Raw genomic sequence first — 23,844 nt, 5'->3', positions numbered from 1 at the left:
CAAAAAGACATGACAAAATAGCGCTGTTCTTTCAGGATAATGAATAAATTAATGAAACACTAACAATAGGAGAAGTCAGGGCAGCTCGTGATACTTGACATTTAATCATTTTGTACTAAAAAAAAAATCACATTGTAGTACAACCTAATATGTCTTCCTTGAAAAATCACTTAAAACTGTATGTTATTATCTTTTACATTTTTTTCAAAGGAAATCTTGTATATTTCCTGCTCTGGGGCACCCATTGAGAGAATGGGATAATGTAATTTTTCGTGAAATTATTGCACAAACATTGTAATTATGAGGAATATCATCTAAAAACTAATACAAAACAATAATTTAGGCTAGGAAATGTGGGATCTCCAAAAAAATAGTTAAAAATAAGAAAATACTTCAGCATCATTACGAAAAATAATTATGGTACATGCTTAATACCAAGTTACTGTTACTTTATTGAATCCCATCGTTCGTGCACCAAGATGTATTTTCTGGCTTGTGAATAAAAAACGTAGGATAGTGTTATCCCATAATCCAGTCCTGTCCAGCTAGGCAAGTTTCTTTGTCAAATCTGTGTGGTAAGCCATTTATTTCTGTCAGCTGATAGGCTAACGATCTGACAGTGAGAAGTTTCATCGTTGGACTAAAAATTTCTGTCACAATTGACTTCAGGTATGCTGCCAGCTCGTGTTTTTGTTCTGCAGTGAACACACTTTTAAATTTCTCATCTGATCTAAAACTCTGTAGTTCGGATTAATTCTTAGCTTTACGAATGTTTCTCTCCAACGTTGATTTTGGTACATTAAATTCGTTCGATGCTTTTAAAACTACCATTTTGGAAGATAAAGTACCAGAAACTGCTATTTCTATTGAAGTGATATCCAAGTACTGTTTCTCAGTCTTTTTAACATAAGTTCATGCCATCTGGGAAAGCAAGAGGGAAAAAAAGAAATATACAGATTTAAATCTACTTGCATCAAAAAATGAACTGGTATGACGGGACAAAATCCCATTTTTCCCTGTCCCGTTCCGCCCAAAGAGCGCTTCTGAGGTTAACAACGATTGTGGAACATAATAATTGACGGATTCAAACGTATTATGTAACTAACGTACAGCGAATGGCATTGTAGGGCGTACAGTTAAGAATGAACGGCTTACCTTGCATTTAAATTTATCAAAAGCTATAGAATCACAAGTGGAAACGTGAAGCATAACCGTTCACTTACAAGTCGCTCTCTAAATCGAGTCAAAATGGTTATCACTATCACACAGTCCCTTCCGTTCAGAGACTTAATTACGCGTCACTACAATAGGTTTCAACCTTTTCCAGTCTAGAAAACAGTACAGTGCCGTTGTGCTCCGTTGTCTCGTTCTGCCCAGAGTTCCCCTACTACTACAAACACGCGTGTATCACTTGTGTTACCTTGTTAGAAACGAAATATTTTTCACACAGTTATAAGCATCAGTATGAACCAAATGGTCTGACACTGTCCTATCGCAAATTATTACGGAATAACTCAAATATGTGAAACAAGAAAACAGTGTGGTCTTACAGTTAGCTACGATATAATTATTCCATAACTACACTTTGTCACTGGATTATTTTAAAATCTTCGCAAAAATGATCTGAAGAAGTGAACAGAATATGAGTGTATTAAGCAGAGAGATTTCCTCCTAAGACTTATTTCATCGCGTTTCATAACGTTGCTTCACTTGCAAACGCAGTAAACTGTCGAAGTTCGCGCATTCCTTAGGGATGCCATTACATGTTTCTCCGCCCACATGGCTGTGTAGATCATAACATGCGGTAAGCATAATACTTTTTATTGGGATGTGGCTTGCTAATTCCCGAACTGGCGAAAATACCTACTAATAATGAAATAAAGTATTTCAAGATAAAAACAATAGTCTACCCAGAAAAAATATTTATTTAGGGAGATTCTGTCTTCAAACTGGTATGTTTCAGAAAACCAGGTCAATCTTCACGAAATTCGCGTTCCATAGTGTTTAACAGGTGCTGAAGTACGTGCGTGGTGTATCATAAAATCTTCATACCAAAACAGACACCACTTTCACGTAAAGTACGGTTTCGAAAAGTACTTCTTAAATGTGGTATCTTCTGTCTTTGAATACCGTTGACGATTTAATCCTGCCAATGTGTTTAAGAAGAATACAATTCCTTGAACTTTTTAAAAAATTCTTCAGTCTCTTCAATTGCTGGATTGCCTGTAGAGAAAGACGAGAAATTAGTGTTGTCTTGATAACACCTCGCAGCTGCCGTAATCTTATCATGGCATGTCCAGAATCGGGTCCAACACACGCACTCCCTGTTACCGGACAACGTCAAACGGAAAGTTCCTTGTGCGACACGACAGTCAGACTGGACCCTAACAAGCAACACTGACGTATCCTCGGAATATAGACTACTGGCCATTAAAATTGCTACACCAAGAAGAAATGCAGATGATAAACGGGTATTCATTGGACAAATATATTACACTATAACTGACATGTGATTACATTTTCAAGCAATTTGGGTGCATAGATCCTGAAAAATATACGCCTGGGCATTGAGTCAAACAGAGCTTGGATGGCGTGTACAGGTACAGCTACCTATGCAGCTTCAACACGATACCACAGTTCATCAATAGTAGTAACTGGCGTATTGTGACGAGCCAGTTGCTCGGCCACCATTGACCAGACGTTTTCAATTGGTGAGAGATTTGGAGAATGTGCTGGCCAGGGCAGCAGTCGAACATTTTCTGTATCCAGTAAGGCCCGTACAGAAGCGCAACATGCGGTCGTGCATTATCCTGCTGAAATGTAGGGTTTCGCAGGGATAGAATGACGGGTAGAGCCACTGGTCGTAACACATTTCAAATGTAACGACAACTGTTCAAAGTGCCGTCAATGCGAATAAGAGGTGACCGAGATGTGTAACCAATGGTACCCCATACCATCACGCCGGGTGATACGCCAGTATGGCGATGACGAATACACGCTCCAACGTGCGTTCACCGCGATGTTGCCTAACACTGATGCGACCATCATGATGCTGTAAACAGAACCTGGATTCATCCGAAAAAATGACGTTTTGCCATTCGTGCACCCAGGTTCGTCGTTGAGTACACCATAGCAGGCGCTCCTGTCTGTGATACAGCGTCAAGGGTAACCGCAGCCATGGTCTCCGAGCTGATAGTCCATGGTGCTGCAAACGTCGTCGAACTGTTCGTGCAGATGGTTGTCGTCTTGCAAACGTCCCCATCTGTTGACTCAGGGAACGAGACTTAGCTGCACGATTCGTTACAGCCATGCGGATAAGATGCCTGTCATCTCGACTGCTAGTGATACGTGGCCGTTGGGATCCAGCACAGCTTCCGTATTACCCTCCTGAACCCACCGCTACCATATTCTGCTAAGTCATTGGATCTCGACAACGCGAGCAGCAGCGTCGCGATACGATAAACCACAATCGGGGTAGGCTACAATCCGACCTTTATCAAAGTCGGAAACGTGAAGGTACGCATTTCTCCTCCTTAAACGAGGCATCACAACAACGTTTTACCAGGCAACGCCGGTCAACTGCTGTTTGTGTATGAGAAATCGGTTGGAAACTTTCCTCACGTCAGCACGTTGTAGGAGTCGCCACCGGCGCCAACCTTGTGTGAATGCTCTGAAAAGCTAATCATTTGCTTATCACAGCATCTTCTTCCTGTCGGTTAAATTTCGCGTCTTTAGCAAGTCATCTTCGTGGTGTTGCAATTTTATTGGCCAGTAGTGTATGTTCGTTGAAATATTACGGAGTCAACACAACGCAATGAAACTGCAGTGGAAGATTATTTCACATTAATGTAAACAGCTGAATACCACCTTTCGCAGTGCGAGACGTGCAGGAAGGGAGTCAATGATGTCCTGGAAGATACGGACAGGGATGTGGAGCCATGTCGACTCCAGTGCCGCGGCCAGCTGCTCTGCGTTTCTCGGTTGAGGATCCATGGAGCGAAGGTAGTTCCAATGAGTCTCGATTTGGTTTAAATCCGTGGAGTTTGGTGGCCAGGGGAGTACGATACACCCAACCTGTTGCTCTTCGAACCACGCACCTAATCTGCAAGCCATGTGACACATTGCGTTATACTGCTGGTAGATATCGTCGCGCCCAGGAAAAGAAAACTGCATGGAGGGTGGACATGATCCCAAGGATAGATGCATACTTGGGTTGAACCACTGTATCTTCCAGTAAACGCCACGAAAACATTCCCCAGATCACAACATTCCCTCCTCCGACCCAGACCCTACCGACGATTGAAGCAGGGTAGTACACGCCAACGGTTATCTGCTGGATGCAGCGTAAAACGTGGTTCATCTGAAAATGTCACCTGTCGCAACTCAGTGGACGTCCGGTTGCGGCACTGGCGTGCAAATCCCAGCCTTCGTCGCTGATGAACAGCAGCCAGCATGGGTGCGTAAACCAGGCACCTGCTGCGGAGGCCCATACGCAGTAATGTTCGCTGAACGCTCGTTGAGAAGACGCTGGTGGTAGCCCCTTGCCCCATTTGGCCGATCAGTTGCTCATCAGTTGTACGACTGACATAAAAGTTTTCTGGGTTTGGTACCGCGTCATAATGTAAAAACTACTGCTGCTGGAGAAAAACCAACGTTTCGGCCACGACTGCAGCGGCCTTTTCCTGGGTCTTTTATGTCGACTGACTTAGGTTAGTTAGGTTTAAGTAGTTCTAAGTTCTAGGGGACTGATGACCTCGGAAGTTAAGTCCCATAGTGCTCAGAGCCATTTGAACCAACCATTTGCGAGAGACCATCCCTACAATCACATCGAGTCATTCAGAAAAGAAAGAAGGAAGAAAGGATTTTTCTTCAACTGAAGGTCAACTAATGATCATTATAGACGATTAGGGTTCAGCGTTACGTTGACGGTGAGGTCATTAGAGATGGAGCTCGAGGTTGGAAGGGGAAGCAAAAAAGGCCATATTCTTTCTAGTGGTATCGGCCCGGCATTTGCCTTAAACGATTGAAGGAAATTATTTTAAGGCGGCGATGACTCATAGCTCTTGACTGCACTTCAGAATTTATTTCACAATGAATTTGCATAATGCAGTCATGAGTTTAAACGTTTAAGGAAATCACGGAAAATCTACGCCTGGATGGCCCTTCAGCGATTCGAGCCGCCGTCCGGCCCTGTGTCAGGGCAGTCGTGACTGCGCCATCTTGCTCCATCAGGCGATTTAGGGAAACCATGAAAACTGTAAATATGGATGGCCTGATGTGGACATGGACCCCGCTACACCCGAGTTTGTAACTTGACTTACACTCGTTACGTAACGGAACGTCCCCTTCACATCAAAATATTTCACAAACAGCGATATTCTCAGCAACTGTCAACGCATCGGAATGTCTTAGTCAAGAATTATCTGGATAAAATCTATAACTTAGAGGCCGGTTTCGGCTGGTGACAAGTTAACCTCTTCTCGTCACGTTTCCCCATGTTACAGTTGCAGATTTTGTTCTCCTGTGTCTTCTGAAATTTTATTTTCTTGTAATTTTAATTGATTCAACTGTGGTCCTTGGTGAAATGTGAGATAGCTGAAAAGTGATGCCTCAGAAATTTTCCATGTGAAAACTATCGAAGCTTTTTAAATAAAACAAACGTTACTATCATTATATAGCTTTAGTCTTTACGTGTATGTATTTATTCCTCAACGTAGCCACCCTGGCGACGAACAACAGGAGATGAGTTTGATGACACCGTCGGTCGACTGCTGACGGAGCCACAACCTCCTCTCTGCTTGCACCGTTTCATCACTATGAAAGTAAAATCCTGGAAGGTGTTCTTTAAGTTCTGGAAACAGATGAAAGTCGGATGGGCCAAGTCGGGACTGTATGGAGGAAGATCGATGGCAGTGAGTGGAAGACGTCGATTTGTTGGAGATGTCGCAGCACTTGTGTGTGGTCTCGCACTATCGTGCTGAAGGAGATGTGGACGAATTCTTTTGAGTTCGACTCTCCATTACAGCACGCTGTTTCTTAAGCATCGACATAGTTAAGTTGCAGACCGCCATGTTACACGCTACAATACGGCTCCCTTTAGTGGCAGGGCGCTACAAATAGAGAGACATGAAGAATAAAGATGCAGAATGTTAGTAATGCTTGTCTCGTTTAAAAAGCCTTAAGACATTTCACATAAAAAATTCGGATGTATTACTTCTCATCAAGCCCTCGTACATTGCTGCAACTAAATTTTAGCCTTGTTTCACGAACTTCGTTGTTGCTGTACGACCTAGGTTTCGCGTGCAAGCCCATTTTCTAATACACAACTGATCCCAAAGATGGTAAACTAGGAAATATAAACATTTAAACTTCTTAATCCAAAGATTCTTGACTTAAATTACAAAATTTGCTCTATTGGCAATTTACCAGAGTAACTTATCGATTTAAAAATTCATTGTGACAGTATTTACAATAACTTCGACTAAACATATGCTAGAGTAGAGCAATGCACTAGAATGGAAGAACTGAAATGAGTTTGCTCATTCAGTAACAAATGTTGAGGTACAAACCTCTTTCTGAATGTCTCATATTTATAACTGGGTGTGGTTTGGATCGTTTCCCTTTTATTTTGTTGCTTGCTTCGTGTTCATGACATTACGAATTGCATTAGGGCTGTATTGAAATAGAAAAGTTCGTTCGACACAAAAGGGAGCAGATATCTGGAAGCGTAAAACGGTATACCTTTTAAAGTACACGTACAAAACAAAAGCCTGCTGTGCGCATAAACAACATAAACTCATCTACTGGTAAGATTTTCGTCAAAGTGAGAAATCAATGAAGGAACGTATGTATATATTTCGACGCTTTCAGACAAAAAGGAAACAAGCTGCAAGAATAAAAGGAAGGAGTTCTACTTTCTGAATGTTTGTGTCCCGTTTATACATTTGTTAAAATGAATAAACACTAAAGTTCACACAATACTTCTAATCATGCAGTTCCTGGAAGCTATGAATTTCGCTTTGGTTGCAGCGTGTTTCAAACTCTTTGCACCGTATGTATAGAAATACCTTTTGTTACAGACAAAATGTTAGCTGACGCTTCCTGGCGAGGCACGGTGTCCTTCTGTGTTAGTTATGGCCCCAAACGTTTGAGGGCATAGGCACTCCGCTGCGTGCATGTGCAATGTGTGAACATCTGGCCTGGCCAGCGTGAAAGGGACTGGATCCAGTAAAATTCAAGTTCCTGATTCGCTTCTAAAATATCTTTCTCTGCTTAGAGACACTCGCTCCTATGGTTTTGTTATTGAAAATCAGTTCCCCATGTCAGGTAGTATGTAGCACATATGGTTAGTGGACCCTGCTAGGTCGGTGAAAACTCGTCATCCCAGGCGCGGTGAATTACAGCCTAGCATCGCCAGTTAGCGTCAGCGAATGTTCTGTCTCTAACAGAAGTTGATGTCCATGAAGTGATAGGTCACCCCCTACACACTCGGTCCAAGGACTTCGAAAATACCTGCTAGGGGTTCATTAAGGTTTTGACGCTAGAGATGTCCAGAGACGGTGTTCAAACTGATACGTGATGAAAATTGTTTTATCGAAATTTTGATGACCACTTGTGGATTTCTTTTTCTGAGGGGAGATGAAGCGTTTGGTGTATGAGACAGCAATAGACAGTCCAGAAGAGCTGGATGCCCATTTGGCTGAAGCTGCAGCCATGGTTAAAGAAATATTTGCTTGTTTTGAGCGTCCTAGAGAATCATTAAGACGCAGATGCCAGTTGCACATTAATGAAGACAGACGACATTTTCAGCAACATCTCTAAGACAAAATTCATCACGCGGCTGTTTGAATACAACTACTGAGCATACTGAGCAATATTAGCATCAGAACCTTCATGGATCCCTAGCGGGGAGAACAGTGCAATTGTGCCATCCGACACATGAAAAGCAAAGTTATTTTGAAACTTCCTGACAGATTAAAACTGTGTGCCGGACCGAGGCTCGAAAGCTATGAGGAGGGGTCGTAAGTCGTGCTTGGGTAGCTCAGCTGATAAAGCATTGCCCACGAATGGCAAAGGTTCCGAGTTCGAGTCTCGTCCAGGCACACAGTTTTAATCTGCCAGGAAGTTTTATATCAACACACACTCCACTCCAGAATGAAAATTTTATTCTAGTAACGTTATGCTCTCTAAAGTTTTGTACACATATATTGTTTTACACCCTATAGACATACTGCCACTTGCTAGCTCCTTAATCCTGATAACAAATACCGACTTTTGTACGACGGTCTCTCATAACCTCAGTTTCACCACCCCGTACTGGGGAGTGTGGCGTGAGGTGACCTTGACTTTCAATCTAGCGTGAACACACAGCCATGTGACGGTGAGTTAACGTTCAGCGTGGCCCGACCTTTAACCCTCGCGTCACATCGTTCCATTAGTTACGTCCCACAACCAGGCTGCAGCAGTCAATTGTCAAACACCAGGGCTTCGCTTATTTATGACTTCTTGTTTGCAACCGACGTCATACTACGAGTATACTTGCGCAAAAACTACGCAAATAACCAAAATTAGAGAATAAATCATATCGAGAAAACCTAAGAAGCGAATATTTGGTCTTATGCTGTCTCTAGCAGCTGTACGTTGTAAGTGGTGTTCGACGAGAAATTGTTGTTTTAGTTTCTGTACACTTCGACACGTCTCTAATTGATTCCCACGGTCCAAAACCACTCGAAATAACTGTGTCTTTCTTCTACATTCATTACTGCGCAGTTTCGGCAGTGTAGTCATTTTCAGATAATGGTCTGAACTATAAAAAGCAAAGTAGAGAGATTAAAAATAGGAATTATATTGTATAGCCTATTAAATAGACATACGTGGATTACGCTCCAAGCATTCACCAAGTCATAATAATAAAAAGTCATAGAGGATTGGAGTAGTATACAATAAAATTAAACTTCCTTTAATAGGAATATATTACAAATAATTTTAATACACTTCCCACAAAGTGCATCTCTCACAAGGTGTTGCAAATCAATCAAACCATTCTCAGATACGCTGAGAGGTGGTGGTGGTTTTTAATTCAGTCAGATACTTCTAGTAATACCACTACACGCAAGGTTAATATCTGGTTGTACACAGTGTCTCACGTAAAGGCAAAAGCAGAAGTACTGTATTTGTCCATTTCTTTAAAATTTCAGAATTCCCTGCTCCCTTAAAATTGGCCAATATCGAATCTTGTTGTGATGCATGTGGATTCCAGACCGTAATACGAAGACTCCTAAGTGCATCAAACTCATTAAGCAGGCTGACAGCAAAACCACTTCCGATTAAACCTTTATTGCTAGGCTGGGAGCCTACTTTGCGAAAGTGCAAGAAAGAGGATACAGAAAAGAGTAGTGCCATTAATAGCAGATCTACTTACTCTAGGGGAGAATGTTACAGAATTTCAGTTCAGGCTTCTCAAGAAATCTGTCATAAAACCCCGGCAGCAGCCATGGCAAGTTTATTTATCCCCCCCTCTCTCATGTAATTACCATGACTGAAATTCTGCTTCTATAGCCAACAAATCACGAGAGCTGTTATTGTAGTACCAGACGTGGTTTCTTTCAATCCCTTTCACATGTTGTACGTAAAAAGAATAAATTTTTGGATGCCTAAGGGAATTGTTAGTTGTCTGATATAATGGCCACTATATGGATTAACGAATATTCGCGAATTCCGTCCTGGAATCAGGTTCAATTCCAGCGTGATATTACGAGTGCTTTTTTCCTAATGTACCCAATTTAAACGTTCTTCAGCATTTTTGTTTCTCTCTTCGGACAGACAGATGAAGTGTGCCCCTACTTCGTATAAGCTCGACGTCGTCATTCAGTTCTGATACGGTTCCAAAACATACGACTCGAAACGCAAACGTTTTATAACTAATATCTCCATAGAGAAACTGTAGTTTTAGCAGCATGCAATAAGTAAATAAATAGAAGTTTACCATTTGTTTTGTCTAGAGCTCATCTTAAATATTTTCATTGCCAGATAATGATACGACAGAGTATAGTTTCGCAAAGGGCATAGTTGTTGGCTAGTTGCTAATCTCGAAACGAGGTTGATATTTTGTCAAGGACGGTGTATTCGTTTTTAATGGGAAACTTCTTCGAGCTTTAAAAGATTTATCAAAAGGTGTTGATCTCTGCACTGTTCATGGGTGCTAGTGTAATAGTGTCTCCCCTCAACCGAACCCCTCCAACCCCCCCCCCCCCCCCGTTCAAAAATATTGGTGGTGCTGACAGAAGTACCGTATATAAGAATACAGTATAATACCATCAACGTCAAAGCTAGTCCAACTTTTGTGAAGCGCAAGTCACCGTCGTCACAAAAGTGGAACAATTTTTGACGTAACTGCTTAAAATGGCCTAATGCTGAAATATAGGTAGTGACCTAAAAACCTCATAATGACGAATTAAGGATAGGTCCACCTTTTTGCGAGTACACGAATTATTATTTTGTTTTATCACCTAAACATGTTTCGCCACAGTTGTGGCATCCTCCGTGGATGTTCTATTATTTTCCTTTTATTTTACATAGCGTGTGTCCTGTGGCTGCTAACCAAAATCAGACACAGGTTTAAACTTGGATACCACGTGGTCATTGCAGTATTTTCCTAGTCCTTAGCTGTGGTAAGTTTGTTTTATATAGCACCGAGCGAGGTGGAGCAGTGGTTAGCACACTGTACTCTCATTCGGGAGGACGACACGGGACGTTAAACACTAATCTCCTCCTCCTCCTCCTCCGCCTCCTCCTCCTCCTCCCCTCTTGTTCGTTTCTAAACACCATATACAGGGTCAACATTAATAAAACCGACAAACTGTAGGGACGGATCCCTGACTGGAAATGAGTAAAAAAAAGCCCTATGAACGTGTGTTCGGAAATGCTGCGTCGCCATGGTAGATGGGGCGGACGAATGACAGTTCCTCTCACCACTTGCCGTGTGTACCTTGCGTGTTGTAGGCTGCATGATTGACGAAGCGTACTACAAGCAGCAGAACTGTCCGATATTCGTGTCGGGACCAAGCCGAGATGGTGTTTATGTCTGGCCAAGCAGATGGAAAAGGTCGAAGGGCAGCACGGCTATACCAGGACAAGTATCCTCACAGACAACAACCGCCCCACAGTCTGGAACCGCTCCACCGCTACGGTCGCAGGTTCAAATCCTGCCTCGCGCATGGGTGTGTGTGATGTCCTTAGGTTAGTTAGGTTTAAGTAGTTCTACGTTCTAGGGGATTGATGACCTTAGAAGTTAAATCCCATAGTGCTCAGAGCTATTTGAACCATTTAGACACCAAGCACATCATACCTTTGTGGGTGTTTGTGTGGTCATGGGTCCTTTCAGAAAGATTACCGTGTAGAGAGGCAGCAGAATAGAATATGAGTCATGTGGTGTGAATACATTACCGTTGCAAGTAACTGTGTGAATAGTGAGAGTAGACGAGATACCACACAGACGTCTCACAGAAATGAAAACAACGAAAACGGATGTGATGTTACAACAAAGAAATTCAAGTCAGAACTTCGAAAATGGAACGCAACTTCAAAACCGTAAAAAACACGTGTTTTGACAGAGCACAGAGAAACTGTGTGGTTCTGAAACTGTTGCATTCGTTTGTTGCAGCTTATGTGATAAGCTATTACGTTTTCATCATTTCCTTGGGAGTGATCACACTCACTTTCATACGAACACCTAACTCGGCGAAGGAGGCATATCTTAGTCACTCACCAGAAGTACAAATTAGGTACGTCGATAACTCATGCCTATCATCTGACACACACGTGGTCGCTAAAGCTATCTATGACACACCAGACATGTTTTCCGGTTGAGGATTATGTTGACTTGTCGCCTTGTCATCAAAGTTCGCGGTTGCCATTCGAGACCCACTTCCTTTCGGCTGCTAATAGAGTAGTTGTGCAGAATCAACTTTCACAATAGGTCCCTTCCTCTCACTTCGCTGTTGCAAACCGACGTTACGCCATGACACAGACACAAATCTGAATGCAGCGGAAAAAGAAAAACATTGACACGAGGAAGCTTTGAACGTGGCTCTTCTACAGGGCAGTCCAACACCGTGACCACTGAAGCACGACACCGTTCATTGTTTCTATTTTGCCTTCAAAAAAAAGAAAGTTCAGTACACCTTCTTCCTGTTTTCATGCTTGATCTGAATTCAGTTTTTAACGAGCTGTCCACTGGCCCCTCTTAGTCTCCCCCCCCCCCCCCCATCTGCCTTTGGCTCGGGAGTGTCATCTTTGCAGTGTTTTACAGTGAGTGTTCCGTGTTGTGTCTTTTGGGAAGCGTTGCGAACGGCCATCATACTGTCGCTGGGTGTGATTTTTTATGTCTTGCGAACAGAAACCAGACTGTCGCCATGTTTTTTAATTGTGTGTCTACTATGTTACTTGTCTGATTCCTGTGTAATTTATTAACATTGCCAACCCCTTTTGCTTTCTGTTTTAACTTTCCGCATTTTTCCGCCATTTTACACTTTACGTCACCGTTTTATCGCCTGTATTTCTTGTTTCTTTTCTTCTTCCGTTTTTAAAAAAGTCTGTAGGCTGTAGAGCAGCGTACTAAGCTGCTGCCAGCCCGCCCCCTTCGGGGAGGAATTGAAAATCAATAAAGAAAAAAAAAAGGCCCCTCTTACCACAAAATCTGAGGGGAGGGGAAGGGGGGGGGGGGGGTGCGATGGGGAGTTTCCCCATACGAGAACCGCGGCCTGCACGGATATTAGCGGGCCGTAGTTCGACGACTACCGTACTAGAGGGAACGGTAAAGGGCGAAAAGCTTTGAGAACGAGATTCGGACACACCCAGAAAATAACTGAGGACGTAGATTGCAAGTGCTACTCTGAAATGAGAAGCTTGGCACTGGGGAGGAATTCATAGCAGGCCGCATAAAAAAAAATGAAGAGCTCTTCGAAATGCACGGCACGGGGTACTCACTGCGCATGGCCCAGGGCTGCAGCTGTTGGAGGGCGGTGCGGTAGAGAGCGGCATGCTGCCTGCACGCGCCGCCCACGTCCGAGGCGGGGGCGGCCTCTCCCGGGGCCAGTGGCGGCAGCAGGGCGGCGACCAGCACGTCTTTGGCCGGCTGCGCCGCCGATGCCGACGCCGTCGCCGTCGCCGTCGCCAGGAGCGACGCCAGCACGAGCGACACCGACTGCGCCGTGGCCCGCAGCATCACTGACAAGTAAGCGCGCGCGACTCCTGCCCCGGCCGCCGGCGGCCGCCTTATATAAACAATGGCGGCGCGCCCGGCCCCACTTTCACTGTGGGTCCGTCGTCACCTGCCTCCCCGCCGCAGCCCGCGGGCCGATGACCGACAACAGCCGCCCCTAGCACAGTGACACAGTGAGCGCCGGCCGGCCTTGGGCAGACGAGTGGCCACTTATCTCCGCCGGCCAGGTGATCGGCCGACCGAGTGCCCCGTCACCTCGGCTCGCGCAGCCTTCGCAATTCCACCTCGAGATTAACTGCGGTCTTACGTTTCCGTCCTTCGCCGCTCCACTCCGTTCACACGGTTGTTGACCCCTCGGTGCAGTAGTCTTACATAAAAGTAACTGTCGGAAATATTGTAAGTAGGCTGTTTATGTTTTCTTATTGGTAACGCCACGTAGCGCTCTATATGAAAAATCACTGGCTGTGCTGTGTGCAGTCTGTGGGTAGTTTGCATTGTTGTCTGTCATTGTAGTGTTGAGCAGCGGCAGCTGGATGCGAACAGCGCGTAGCGTTGCGCAGTTGGAGGTGAGCCGCCAGCAGTGGTGGATGTGGGGAGAGAGATGGCGGAGTTTTGTAATTTGTCATGAACTGCTATATATATTATGACTATTAAGGTAAATACATTGTTTGTTCTCTATTAAAATCTTTCATTTGCTAACTATGCCTATCAGTAGTTAGTGCCTTCCGTAGTTTGAATCTTTTATTTAGCTGGCAGTAGTGGCGCTCGCTGTATTGCAGTAGTTCGAGTAACCAAGATTTTTGTGAGGTAAGCGATTTGTGAAATGCATAGGTTAATGTTAGTCAGGGCCATTCTTTTGTAGGGATTTCTGGAAGTCAGATTGCGTTGCGCTAAAAATATTGTCAGGTAAAGCACAGTCTTGTATAAATTTCTCAAAGGGGATGTTTCAATATCCCTCAAAATAAAATCACCCGTTCTTACTTGCCCCCATAATAAAGCTAATTATCTCCTGAAACATTGTGCCATTCTTCAATTCCCACCATTATCATTATCACTACCGTCATCATCATCATCATCATCATCATCATTGTCCTCTTCTCCTTCATTTTCAGATATTAATTGCCACGCCTGATCCGTCTTACATTGCTTCGGCTTATTTGGTCCATGTCGTTGTTGTTGTGGTCTTCAGTCCTGAGACTGGTTTGATGCAGCTCGACATGCTACTCTATCCTGTGCAAGCTTCTTCATCTCCCAGTGACTACTGCAACCTACATCCTTCTGAATCTGTTTAGTGTATTCATCTCTTGGTCTCCCTCTACGATTTTTACCCTGCACACTGCCCTCCAATGCTAAATTTGTGATCCCTTGATGTCTCAGAACATGTTCTACCAACCGATCCCTTCTTCTCGTCAAGTTGTGTCACAAACTCCTCTTCTCCCCAATCCTATTCAACACCTCCTCATTAGTTATGTGCTCCGCCCATCTCATCTTCAGCATTCTTCTGTAGCACGACATTTCGAAAGCTTCTATTCTCTTCTTGTCCAAACAATTTATCGTCCACGTTTCACTTCCATACATGGCTACACTCCATACAAATACTTTCAGAAACGACTTCCTGACACTTAAATCTATACTCGATGTTAACAAATTTCTCTTCTTCAGAAATGCTTTTCTTGCCATTGCCAGTCTACGTTTTATATCCTCTCTACTTCGACCATCATCAGTTATTTTGCTCCCCAAATAGCAAAACTCATTCAGTACTTTATGCTTCTCATTTCCTGCTCTAATTCCCTCAGCATCACCCGACTTAATTCGACTACATTCCATTATCCTCGTTTTGCTTTTTTTGATGTTCATCTTATATCCTCCTTTCAAGACCATGTCCATTCCGTTCAGCTGCTCTTCCAGGTCCCTTGCTGTCTCTAACAGAATTAGAATGTCATCGGCGAGCCTCAAAATTTTTATTTCTTCTCTTTGGATTTTAATTCCTACTCCAAATTTTTCTTTTGTTTTCTTTACGCTTTGCTCAATATACAGACTGAATAACATAAGTAATGCAAAAATTCAACATTAAAAAGGAATAGTTTCCGCATAGGAACTCGACCCAGAAATCCTAGGATGACCGTCCTTCTGTTGCGCTAAACGCTGCCTGGAACGTACAGTAATGGAAATGAGTTGAAAGGCAGGGTTTCACGAAAGTAATAGTACACTGTCAAAAGCATAAATGTATCGAATTTGCCAAGGACACACATACGACATAAGCAATCGTGATGGAATTACAAAGTTTGTAAATTGAAGGAGAATGGGGGAGAAATGAAAGGATTACTGATATCAGCTGCATCAGGACTTTGTCCGGCATCAGCGGCGACGAGTGAAAACGTGTACCAGACTCAGATTCGAACCCAGTCTAAGCTTAGAATTGTATCGTTGACTCCATCGATAGTCGCCTCTCTGCCGAGCGCAGAGCGACAGTGGGGAGCTGTGGCGTAGCTTTCGTGGAGCGTGGTCGGAGAGCTGTGTTGATGACGTGGCTGCATCACGTATCTTACGAGTTATGGTGAGATAATTGAAAATGAAACGTCCTGGCAGATTAAAACTGTGTGCCGGACCTAGACTCAAACTCGGGACCTTTGCCTTGCGCGGGCAAGTGCTCTACCACTGAGCTACCCAAGCACGACTCACGCCCCCTCCTCACAGCCTTACTTCTGTCGGTACCTCGTCTCCTACCTTCCAAACTTTACAGAGGCTCTCCTGCGAACCCTAAGTAGGACGAGGTACTGGCAGAAGTAAAACTGTTAGGACGGGGCGTGAGTCGTGCTTGGGTAACTCAGTTGGTAGAGCACTTGCCCGCGAAAAGCAAAGGTCCCGAGTTCGAGTCTCGGTCCGGCACACAGTTTCAATTAGCCAGGAAGTTTCATATCAGCCCACACTCCGCTGCAGAGTGAAAATCTCATTCAGGTAATTGAAAACGTTTGCCACCCAAGTTTTGCGTTTATTTTCAGTGCTCACAACGCAGTATCAACGTTTATCCAAAAGGTGATGTTTCTCGGTTTCGTGTGTCGTGACGGAAGAACAACAACCGACCGCGTTGCGGCGGTAACGGAAAAATAATGTGGTCCGGAATGATCCTAGTACACATATCGTTTTCACTGGCTGAATATCACGAGCGCAGGTAGTTTCTCGTTCGTATTCGTACCCGAAATTTTATGGAGCTTCCCCGTCGCGATTCGATCACGCGCACGCTCATATTATAAGCTATTGAATTGTTTAGTACTGTTGGAAGAACTGTGCCAATCGTCGACTGATAAAACATCCTTTGAACAGTCATTGCCGCGCGGGATTAACCGAGCGGTCTAAGGCGCAGCAGTCATGGACTGTACGGCTGGTCCCGGCGGAGGTTCGAGTCCTCCCTCGGGCATGGGTGTGTGTGTTTGTGCTTAGGATCATTTAGGTCAAGTAGTGTGTAAGCTTAGGGACTGATGACCTTAGCAGTTAAGTCCCATAAGATTTCACGGACATTTGAACATTTTTGAACAGTCATTGCACCTTGTTTTTGCATTGGATGGCATCATTTAGACAGCAGCCTTATACGTCTCAATGGACACGTACTTGGAGTACAAATACTGATCACGTCCATTGTCGAATAATGCTAATTGCCAACAGTGCAGCCCCACCCTGTGCGAGTGTTTAACAGAATACAGTGGATTCTACCAGATCAACTTGGTATTGTTGGTGTGAATGGCTTCCCTCTCTGCTAGACAATAGTTATTACAGGACACATCATCGCAGGCAGTGCAGAGAACAGCAGATCAACCGTCGCTGGAAGGACCAGGTACCTGGATTTAGGCACACTGTCGTTAAATATCCAGCCCCGTTCCTGTGTCTAGGGAGCGTTGTACAGTCTCAAGTGCTGAAGGCTAGCTTTTATCAGAACTGCATATCTATCCCCTTTCCTCCCGGGCGTGTTTACACCAGAATCTCCTGTTTATTAGACAGCTGCATTGACTATTGTGCCACTCGGATATATTGTTCAACTCCACTATTTCGGCATTCCTTTCGGCCGACGCACATTGCCACCTAGAGCTATCTACCCGCAAGCCCTGCCTATTTCCTCCATGCTCGCTACTGTGAGATTCCCGCAGGAAGTCGGACGTATTTGTGCATCCGCAACGAATATGGTGTGTCCATGTCCAAACGAGGCGAGTCACTTATACGAATGTGTGGTTGGTGGCCATGTCCGAAAGAACAGACACCATTCATTCATGTAATTACAAAGTTTCTTTCATAACACGAGTAAAAAGTAAGGCGCTTGCATTTCCTGGATAGAAGCTGGAAACTAGTATAAAGGCACTTATGCTCCTGTCGTGTTACTCCATCGTTAGTACTTTGTCCAACCTCCGTTCTTCCTAATTACCTCAGCTTTGATTTTGTTAGGGTTTGTAGTTCTCGTAGTGAAATTGTCGGATGCTCTTCTCGTATCGCTCATTTCAGCTCACATACCGTCTCATATTGCCTTCCAATGCGATAAACACGGATTTCAAGTAACTCAGAGGTTTTACCCGGCGTCGAAATCCGGGTTACACGCAGGTCAGGGCAAGACAGAGATAACTTTTATCTTCAAACCACATTTTTGTTTCTAGCAGAACCATACACAGATGCATTATCTTGTTGAAGCATTAGACTTTCGTCCCCTAGGTCTTCATACATTCCAATCAGTTCTATTTCTAGCATTTCATTGTACACAGAGTCCATTTTAGTGTTCATCCAAGCAATTGCTACGTTTACATGGGGCTTCCAAATTCGGGTTTCGTAAACCTATTCAACAAAAACGTTTCTGGTTGGTTACATGAACACTCCAAATTCGATTCTGTAAATCCATTTCTATCTGCCGGTTTTCCACTTCCACAGCCGATTTTAGTTACCACGTTAATGCTCAACCGTTTCTGAACCCTGCCTAGATTGTCAGGTTACGTCTTATTTTCAAAATATTCGACTAATGTGAACGGGGCAACTTATTGTGCGGTGAAGGAAAAGTAAAAATATTAGACCCAGCATGAAACTGTCTACCTCTAATATTTAAGTGAAAAGAAATAATGACTATGTTGACTATATCAAAAACTGGAACATCTGTGCCCGCATCTCGTGGCCGTGCGGTAGCGTTCTCGCTTCCCACGCCCGGGTTCCCGGGTTCGATTCCCGGCGGGGTCAGGGATTTTCTCTGCCTCGTGATGGCTGGGTGTTGTGTGCTGTCCTTAGGTTAGTTAGGTTTAAGTAGTTCTAAGTTCTAGGGGACTGATGACCATAGATGTTAAGTCCCATAGTGCTCAGAGCCATTTGAACCATTTTTGGAACATCTGTTTCTGCCTACCTCTAATATTTAAGTGAAAATAAATAATGACTGTTCTGACTGTACCAAAACTTGAACATTTGTTTTCCAGACGCCATATTTCACTGGGCTAGCAAATCCGCTCCAGACCTTAACATGTAAACATGAAAGCGAAATTTGGTTTTCGTCTTTCGGAAGATGTATCGCATGTAAACGTAGTGAATGCGTGATTTCCCTTTAATGCAGAATGCTGCCCAAATCATAACACTTCCACCATCAAAATTTCTGCTCGTTCTTGCCTACTGCTCTGTTTTCAGATCATGCCAATAATACTGAAATCCATCTCTCCCATGTCAACTAAACATCTTCTCATCACTAAATATCACTTTATCTCATTCTGAAGTACCTGACATACGTTTATTAGCAAACTCTAATATAGACTGTTTATGCTTCGGTGTTAATGTCGTTTATTGTATGAAAGACAATTGTCATGTGATATAATTCGTCGTACACAGTCACTGGCAACCGTAAATTAGCAAAAATTTGAGAACAATAACGGTTATTTTCAGCCCTTGCTTTGCGCAAAAGTAACCCTTTCCATGCCTCAGTTAATTTTCTACTTTGCCAATATTTTCTGTTCTGTACACATCGTGCGTCCAGTCTAACAAAATTAACAGTGACTCTACTCGAACAGTTGATCTTCTTGACAATTTGACGATTAGAGTTCCATTTCCTTGTACGCATTTATTTTTGCTTTTTCAACACGTGATAACTGTTTTCTGCGTGACATTGGCACAATTGTGCGTGATGTGCACAACATTTTCAATGTCACTAATGCTGTCTGTTTCCTATCTGCCGTAATGGCATGTACGCACACACCCACACCCCACAGAGCCGACTGCCTTTACATTGAGTTCCATCCTCTACCACGTAAATCGTTGATATCTTGTTATATGCAGTACTACTGGCATCAAATGCGATACCATTTGACTGCATTTGTCGATATACTGGATTTCATACTACAGCGTATACATTGTGCACAACTGTTCCAACCGACAATGTTAATTTTCCTGCAAATATCCATGCATAGATACCGATTTTCACCACTGTGCGCTGACATAAATGGCTGATGACTCTTCCAACCCCCGACAAAAATGGTATTTTTTTTTCTTTTTAAATGCTTTGGCCATCTGGAGCTCCCACTTGTGTCGCTCACATTTCTGGCCAAGTCCTGGGTATACGATAAATTTGTTCGAAATAGGTGATGACGAGTAGGCGTAGTCCCCGTGGTAGTTGCTCCGCCTTATTGATGCCGTCCCTTCTTGGATCTTCCAAGACGTACTTATTCACGATGTATAATCTTCATTTCAAGCACTAGGCCTTTTTTGCCTATTACGGTACCCATCGCTTCCTTGATCTTCCTGAGTTCCTCTAGCAAGTCGCTTAAATCTCGTTATTTGGAGAGGTAATCTTTCTCCTACGTTTACTCTAATTTTTCCAACCTTTTTGTATTTTATTGAGGATCTTAAATATATTCAGTCCTTCCCTAATTTCTGAATTTCGAAATATATTGGTTCTTGTGCATCCCTTTTCTGGTCTTAGAAAACAAACCTCTGTATGTGGCTTTCTTAGCGTTTACTTATAACCCACCACTCACTCCCGTAAAAAAGTATACTGGCATTGTTTTCTAAAATTTCAGTTTCTTTTCCTCGTTTTATATTTTATTTTTAGTTTTTAAGGTTCCACATATATCCCCAAACTTTGTCAACTACTTCTCTACGTCTTCGTCAAGCTTATATACTACTTCGCAACCTAAACACGACGAGCGTCGTTCAAAAAGTAACGCAACATTTTTCTTTTTTTTAACATTGAGGAATATTCCCACTTCAGCCTCTATAGTTTCATGAAGTTCCAATAGGTGCCGACAGTATACGTAGACTTCAAAATGGCGTCTGTAGCAGAGGTGCGTTCGAAGCAGAGGGCTGTCATTGAGCTATTTTTGGTGGGACATGACAGATATTCATAGGCGCTTTCAGCAGGTCTGCGGAAACCTAGCAGTGAACAAAAGCACAGAGAGTCGTTGAGCGAGGCGTCTGTCATCAACGCAACAAGATCGCGAAAACCTCTCCAGTCTCTCGCGTGCCAGTCGGCAGCACACAGCTGTGACTCCTGCAGTGTGGGAACGCGCGGACACTCTCAATCGAGGTGATCGACGGATCACAGTCAAACACCTCGCTGCCCATCTGGATGTCTCTGTTGGTAGTGCTGACACTTTCGTCCACCAGCTGGGGTACTCAAAGGTGTGTGTCTGCTTGGTTCTTCGCCGTCTGACAGAAGATCATAAAGACCAAGGGAGGACCATCTGACAGAATTGCTTGCGTGTTACTAGGCTAATCGTGAGAATTTTTGTCGGACATCATCAAAGGCGATAAAACATGAGTTTATCACTTAGAACCGGAAACAAAGCGGCAATCCACAGAGTGGCGCTTCACCACATCTCCTCCGAAGAAAAACTTCAAAGCAGCATCCTCAGTCGCTAAAGTGGTGACTACGGTCTTCTGGGACTCTGAAGGGGTGTTCTGTATGATGTCTTCCCTCATGGTTCAACGATCAATTCTGAAGTGTATTGTGCCACCGTCAGGAAAATGATGAAACGACTTCAGCGTTTTGTTGGCCACAAAAATGCAAATGAACCGTCTCCTTCCCCATGAAAAAGAAAGGCCTCACACAAATGTGCGCCTCCAAGAGAAGCCCATAAAACTTCATTGGACTGTTCTTCCTCATCCATCCTACAGCCCAGATCTCGCACCCACTTCCATCTGTTTGGCCCAGAGAAGGATTCACTCCATGGGAAGCAGTACGTGGATAACGGGGAGGTTACTGATGCAGCAGGACGTTGGATCCGACGTTGACTAGTGGAATGGTACCATTCGGGCATAAGGGCCCTTCCAGTGAGGTGCCGTAAGGCAGTCGCACTGAACAGAAATTCTGTTGAAAAATAGGGTTTTTTAGCAGAGAAGTGCGGAATAATACTGTGTATTGAAATCCTGGATCAAACCAACCTGCTTTCAGCCGGCCGCGGTGGTCTAGCGGTTCTAGGCGCTCAGTTCGGAATCGCGCGACTGCTACGGTCGCAGGTTCGAATCCTGCCTCGGGCATGGATGTGTGTGATGTCCTTAGGTTAGTTAGGTTTAAGTAGTTCTAAGTTCTATGGGACTGACGGCCACAGATGTTAAGTCCCATAGTGCTCAGAGCCATTTTGACCCAACCTGCTTTCAGAAAAAAGTGTTACTTCAGTACTGAACGCCACTCGTCGTTAAAATATTTGACCTGTTTTATTGTTATATCGTTAATCACAATTTTTGTCCGTTTTCCGTTAAAAGCCACTGATTTTGTCTTCTTTCCTGAATTCATTAAATGGTACTCATCACAAATCTTATTTAATAAATGTTGTCTTCGGTCTTCGCCATCAAGCAGTTCAAGCGGAAGTTTCTGTTAATCTTTATAGCCCCGTTAAAAATCTCCTTCCTTTTTCGCATTCCATCAGATAATTTCTTCGTTTGCTGCTAAGCTATGCTATACTATGCTGGCTGGCATGTGAGAGATCGGACAGGTTCGCACGATCTTGTTCCGTTGATGACAGACGCTGCGCTCAATGACTCATTGTGATTTTGTTCACTGCTGGCTCTCCGCAGACCTTCCGGAAGCGCCAATGACTATCTGTCGTATCCCGCCAAAAATAGCTGTGTTAGAGTACCGTTACCAGTCGTGTGTTTGTATAACGGGTAGTCAAATGAAAGCGAAACAGGTGGGAAAAAGTATGCAAACTGTTAATTACTTCAAAAGTAATCGTCATAACAATTACTACATTTATCCGACTGAAGACAAGGCAGTCTATGCCTTCATGCAAAAATTTTTGCTGTTGCCTACATAACCATAATTGTATCCAGCCGTGCACGTCTTCATCCGAAGCAAATTGATGGCCACGAATATCTTTCTTCAGGGCTCCAAAAAAATGGAAATCACATGGGGAGAGATCGTGCTGTATGGAGGATGTGTGAGGAATACCCAGCGAAACTTCTGCAGCGTAGTCAAAACAACCTTGGCAACATGTGGGCAGGCGTTATCCTGCAACCGAATGATGCCCATTCGATAAGCTGCGGAAGTTTCGCTGGGAAGCCCTTACACATCCTCCATACATTACCGAACTCCTCCTACGCAATTTCCATAGTTTTGGAGACATAAAGAAAGACATTCATGACCGTCGATTTGCTTCTGACGAAGAGGTACAATCATGATTCCGTAGGCAACTGCAAAGATTTTTATATGAAGGCATAGACCTTCCTGTCTGACAGTATCGTAAATGCATTAACATTTATGGCGATTAGTTTTGAAATAATAAACAGTTAACCTACTTTTTTCCATATGTCTCGGTTTCATTTTACTTGCCCTTAAACAGATCTTTAAAGCATTTATTAGGTATCGTTTATATCTTCTTTTCCACATAATTATCTACAGTTTCTATCAACATTATCAAATGTCTTAATAAAATCAATGAATGCTAAATAGGTTTCCCTATTACACTTTCTCTGTTTCTTGGTATCTATTTCATGGCTTATAGTGGTAACTGCCATTCTGACATTATTTCCACATCTATCTTCGGTAGTTAGGTTTTTGAATATCTGCGTATTACTAGACACAGTTCGTGCGTTTTCGTCAGGGTCTAGAGAAGAGTTACACAGCATGTGCCGATAGTCCGTTTATCTGCATAGTTCAATTTTCCATGGTCTTTAGTATGACAGGGACCGCGATTGTTGTGTGCAGATGCGAGCTGAGTTGGTGACACTTCGCTTCCAGCTTCAGGCTGTGATGGCTTCGGTTACACAGCTTGAGGCTGCAGTGGATGAGCACCACTGTTGTGGGCCGGCCGTGGGGATCCAACGGACGTCCAGCACGTCAAAAAGTCCTCCGGTCGGTCCTCACCGGTGGCCAATCCAGTTACTGCTCGCACTGAGGCCGACCACTCACCTGTGGTCGAGTGGGAGGTCGCCCTGGGGCGAAGCAGGCGGCGAAAGACTTCCCAGGCGGCCGCACGTGAGGCCTCCCCGGTTTGTCTGACAAACAGGTTCCAGGTGCTGTCTGTGGCTGATGCTTTCGCTGAGCCAGATGCTGTCGCCTGTCCTGTTTCAGAGGAAACCACTCAGCCTGCAAGTTCCGGGCAGTCACAGAGGGTGGGATTATTGGTAGTTGGGAGCTGCAACTTTAGGCACGTTATGGGGCCCCTTACGGACTTGGC

The 23,844-nt window shown here is 43.9% G+C and overlaps 1 protein-coding gene across 1 annotated transcript in view; it reads right to left on the bottom strand.

Annotated features, from left to right (window-relative positions):
• Positions 1-23,844, bottom strand: part of LOC124709006 (O-acyltransferase like protein-like) — a 204,737-nt gene that overhangs the window by 166,001 nt on the left and 14,892 nt on the right. Inside the window, exon 2 of the mRNA XM_047240639.1 lies at positions 12,988-13,135. Coding sequence (XP_047096595.1) covers positions 12,988-13,135 — 148 coding nt within the window. The remainder of the gene's footprint in view (positions 1-12,987; positions 13,136-23,844) is intronic.

This window comes from Schistocerca piceifrons, chromosome 7 (genome assembly GCF_021461385.2).
Source record: "Schistocerca piceifrons isolate TAMUIC-IGC-003096 chromosome 7, iqSchPice1.1, whole genome shotgun sequence".
In the NCBI taxonomy this organism is placed as follows: Eukaryota; Metazoa; Arthropoda; class Insecta; order Orthoptera; family Acrididae; genus Schistocerca; species Schistocerca piceifrons.
This window is presented reverse-complemented; position numbering and strand designations above follow the sequence as displayed.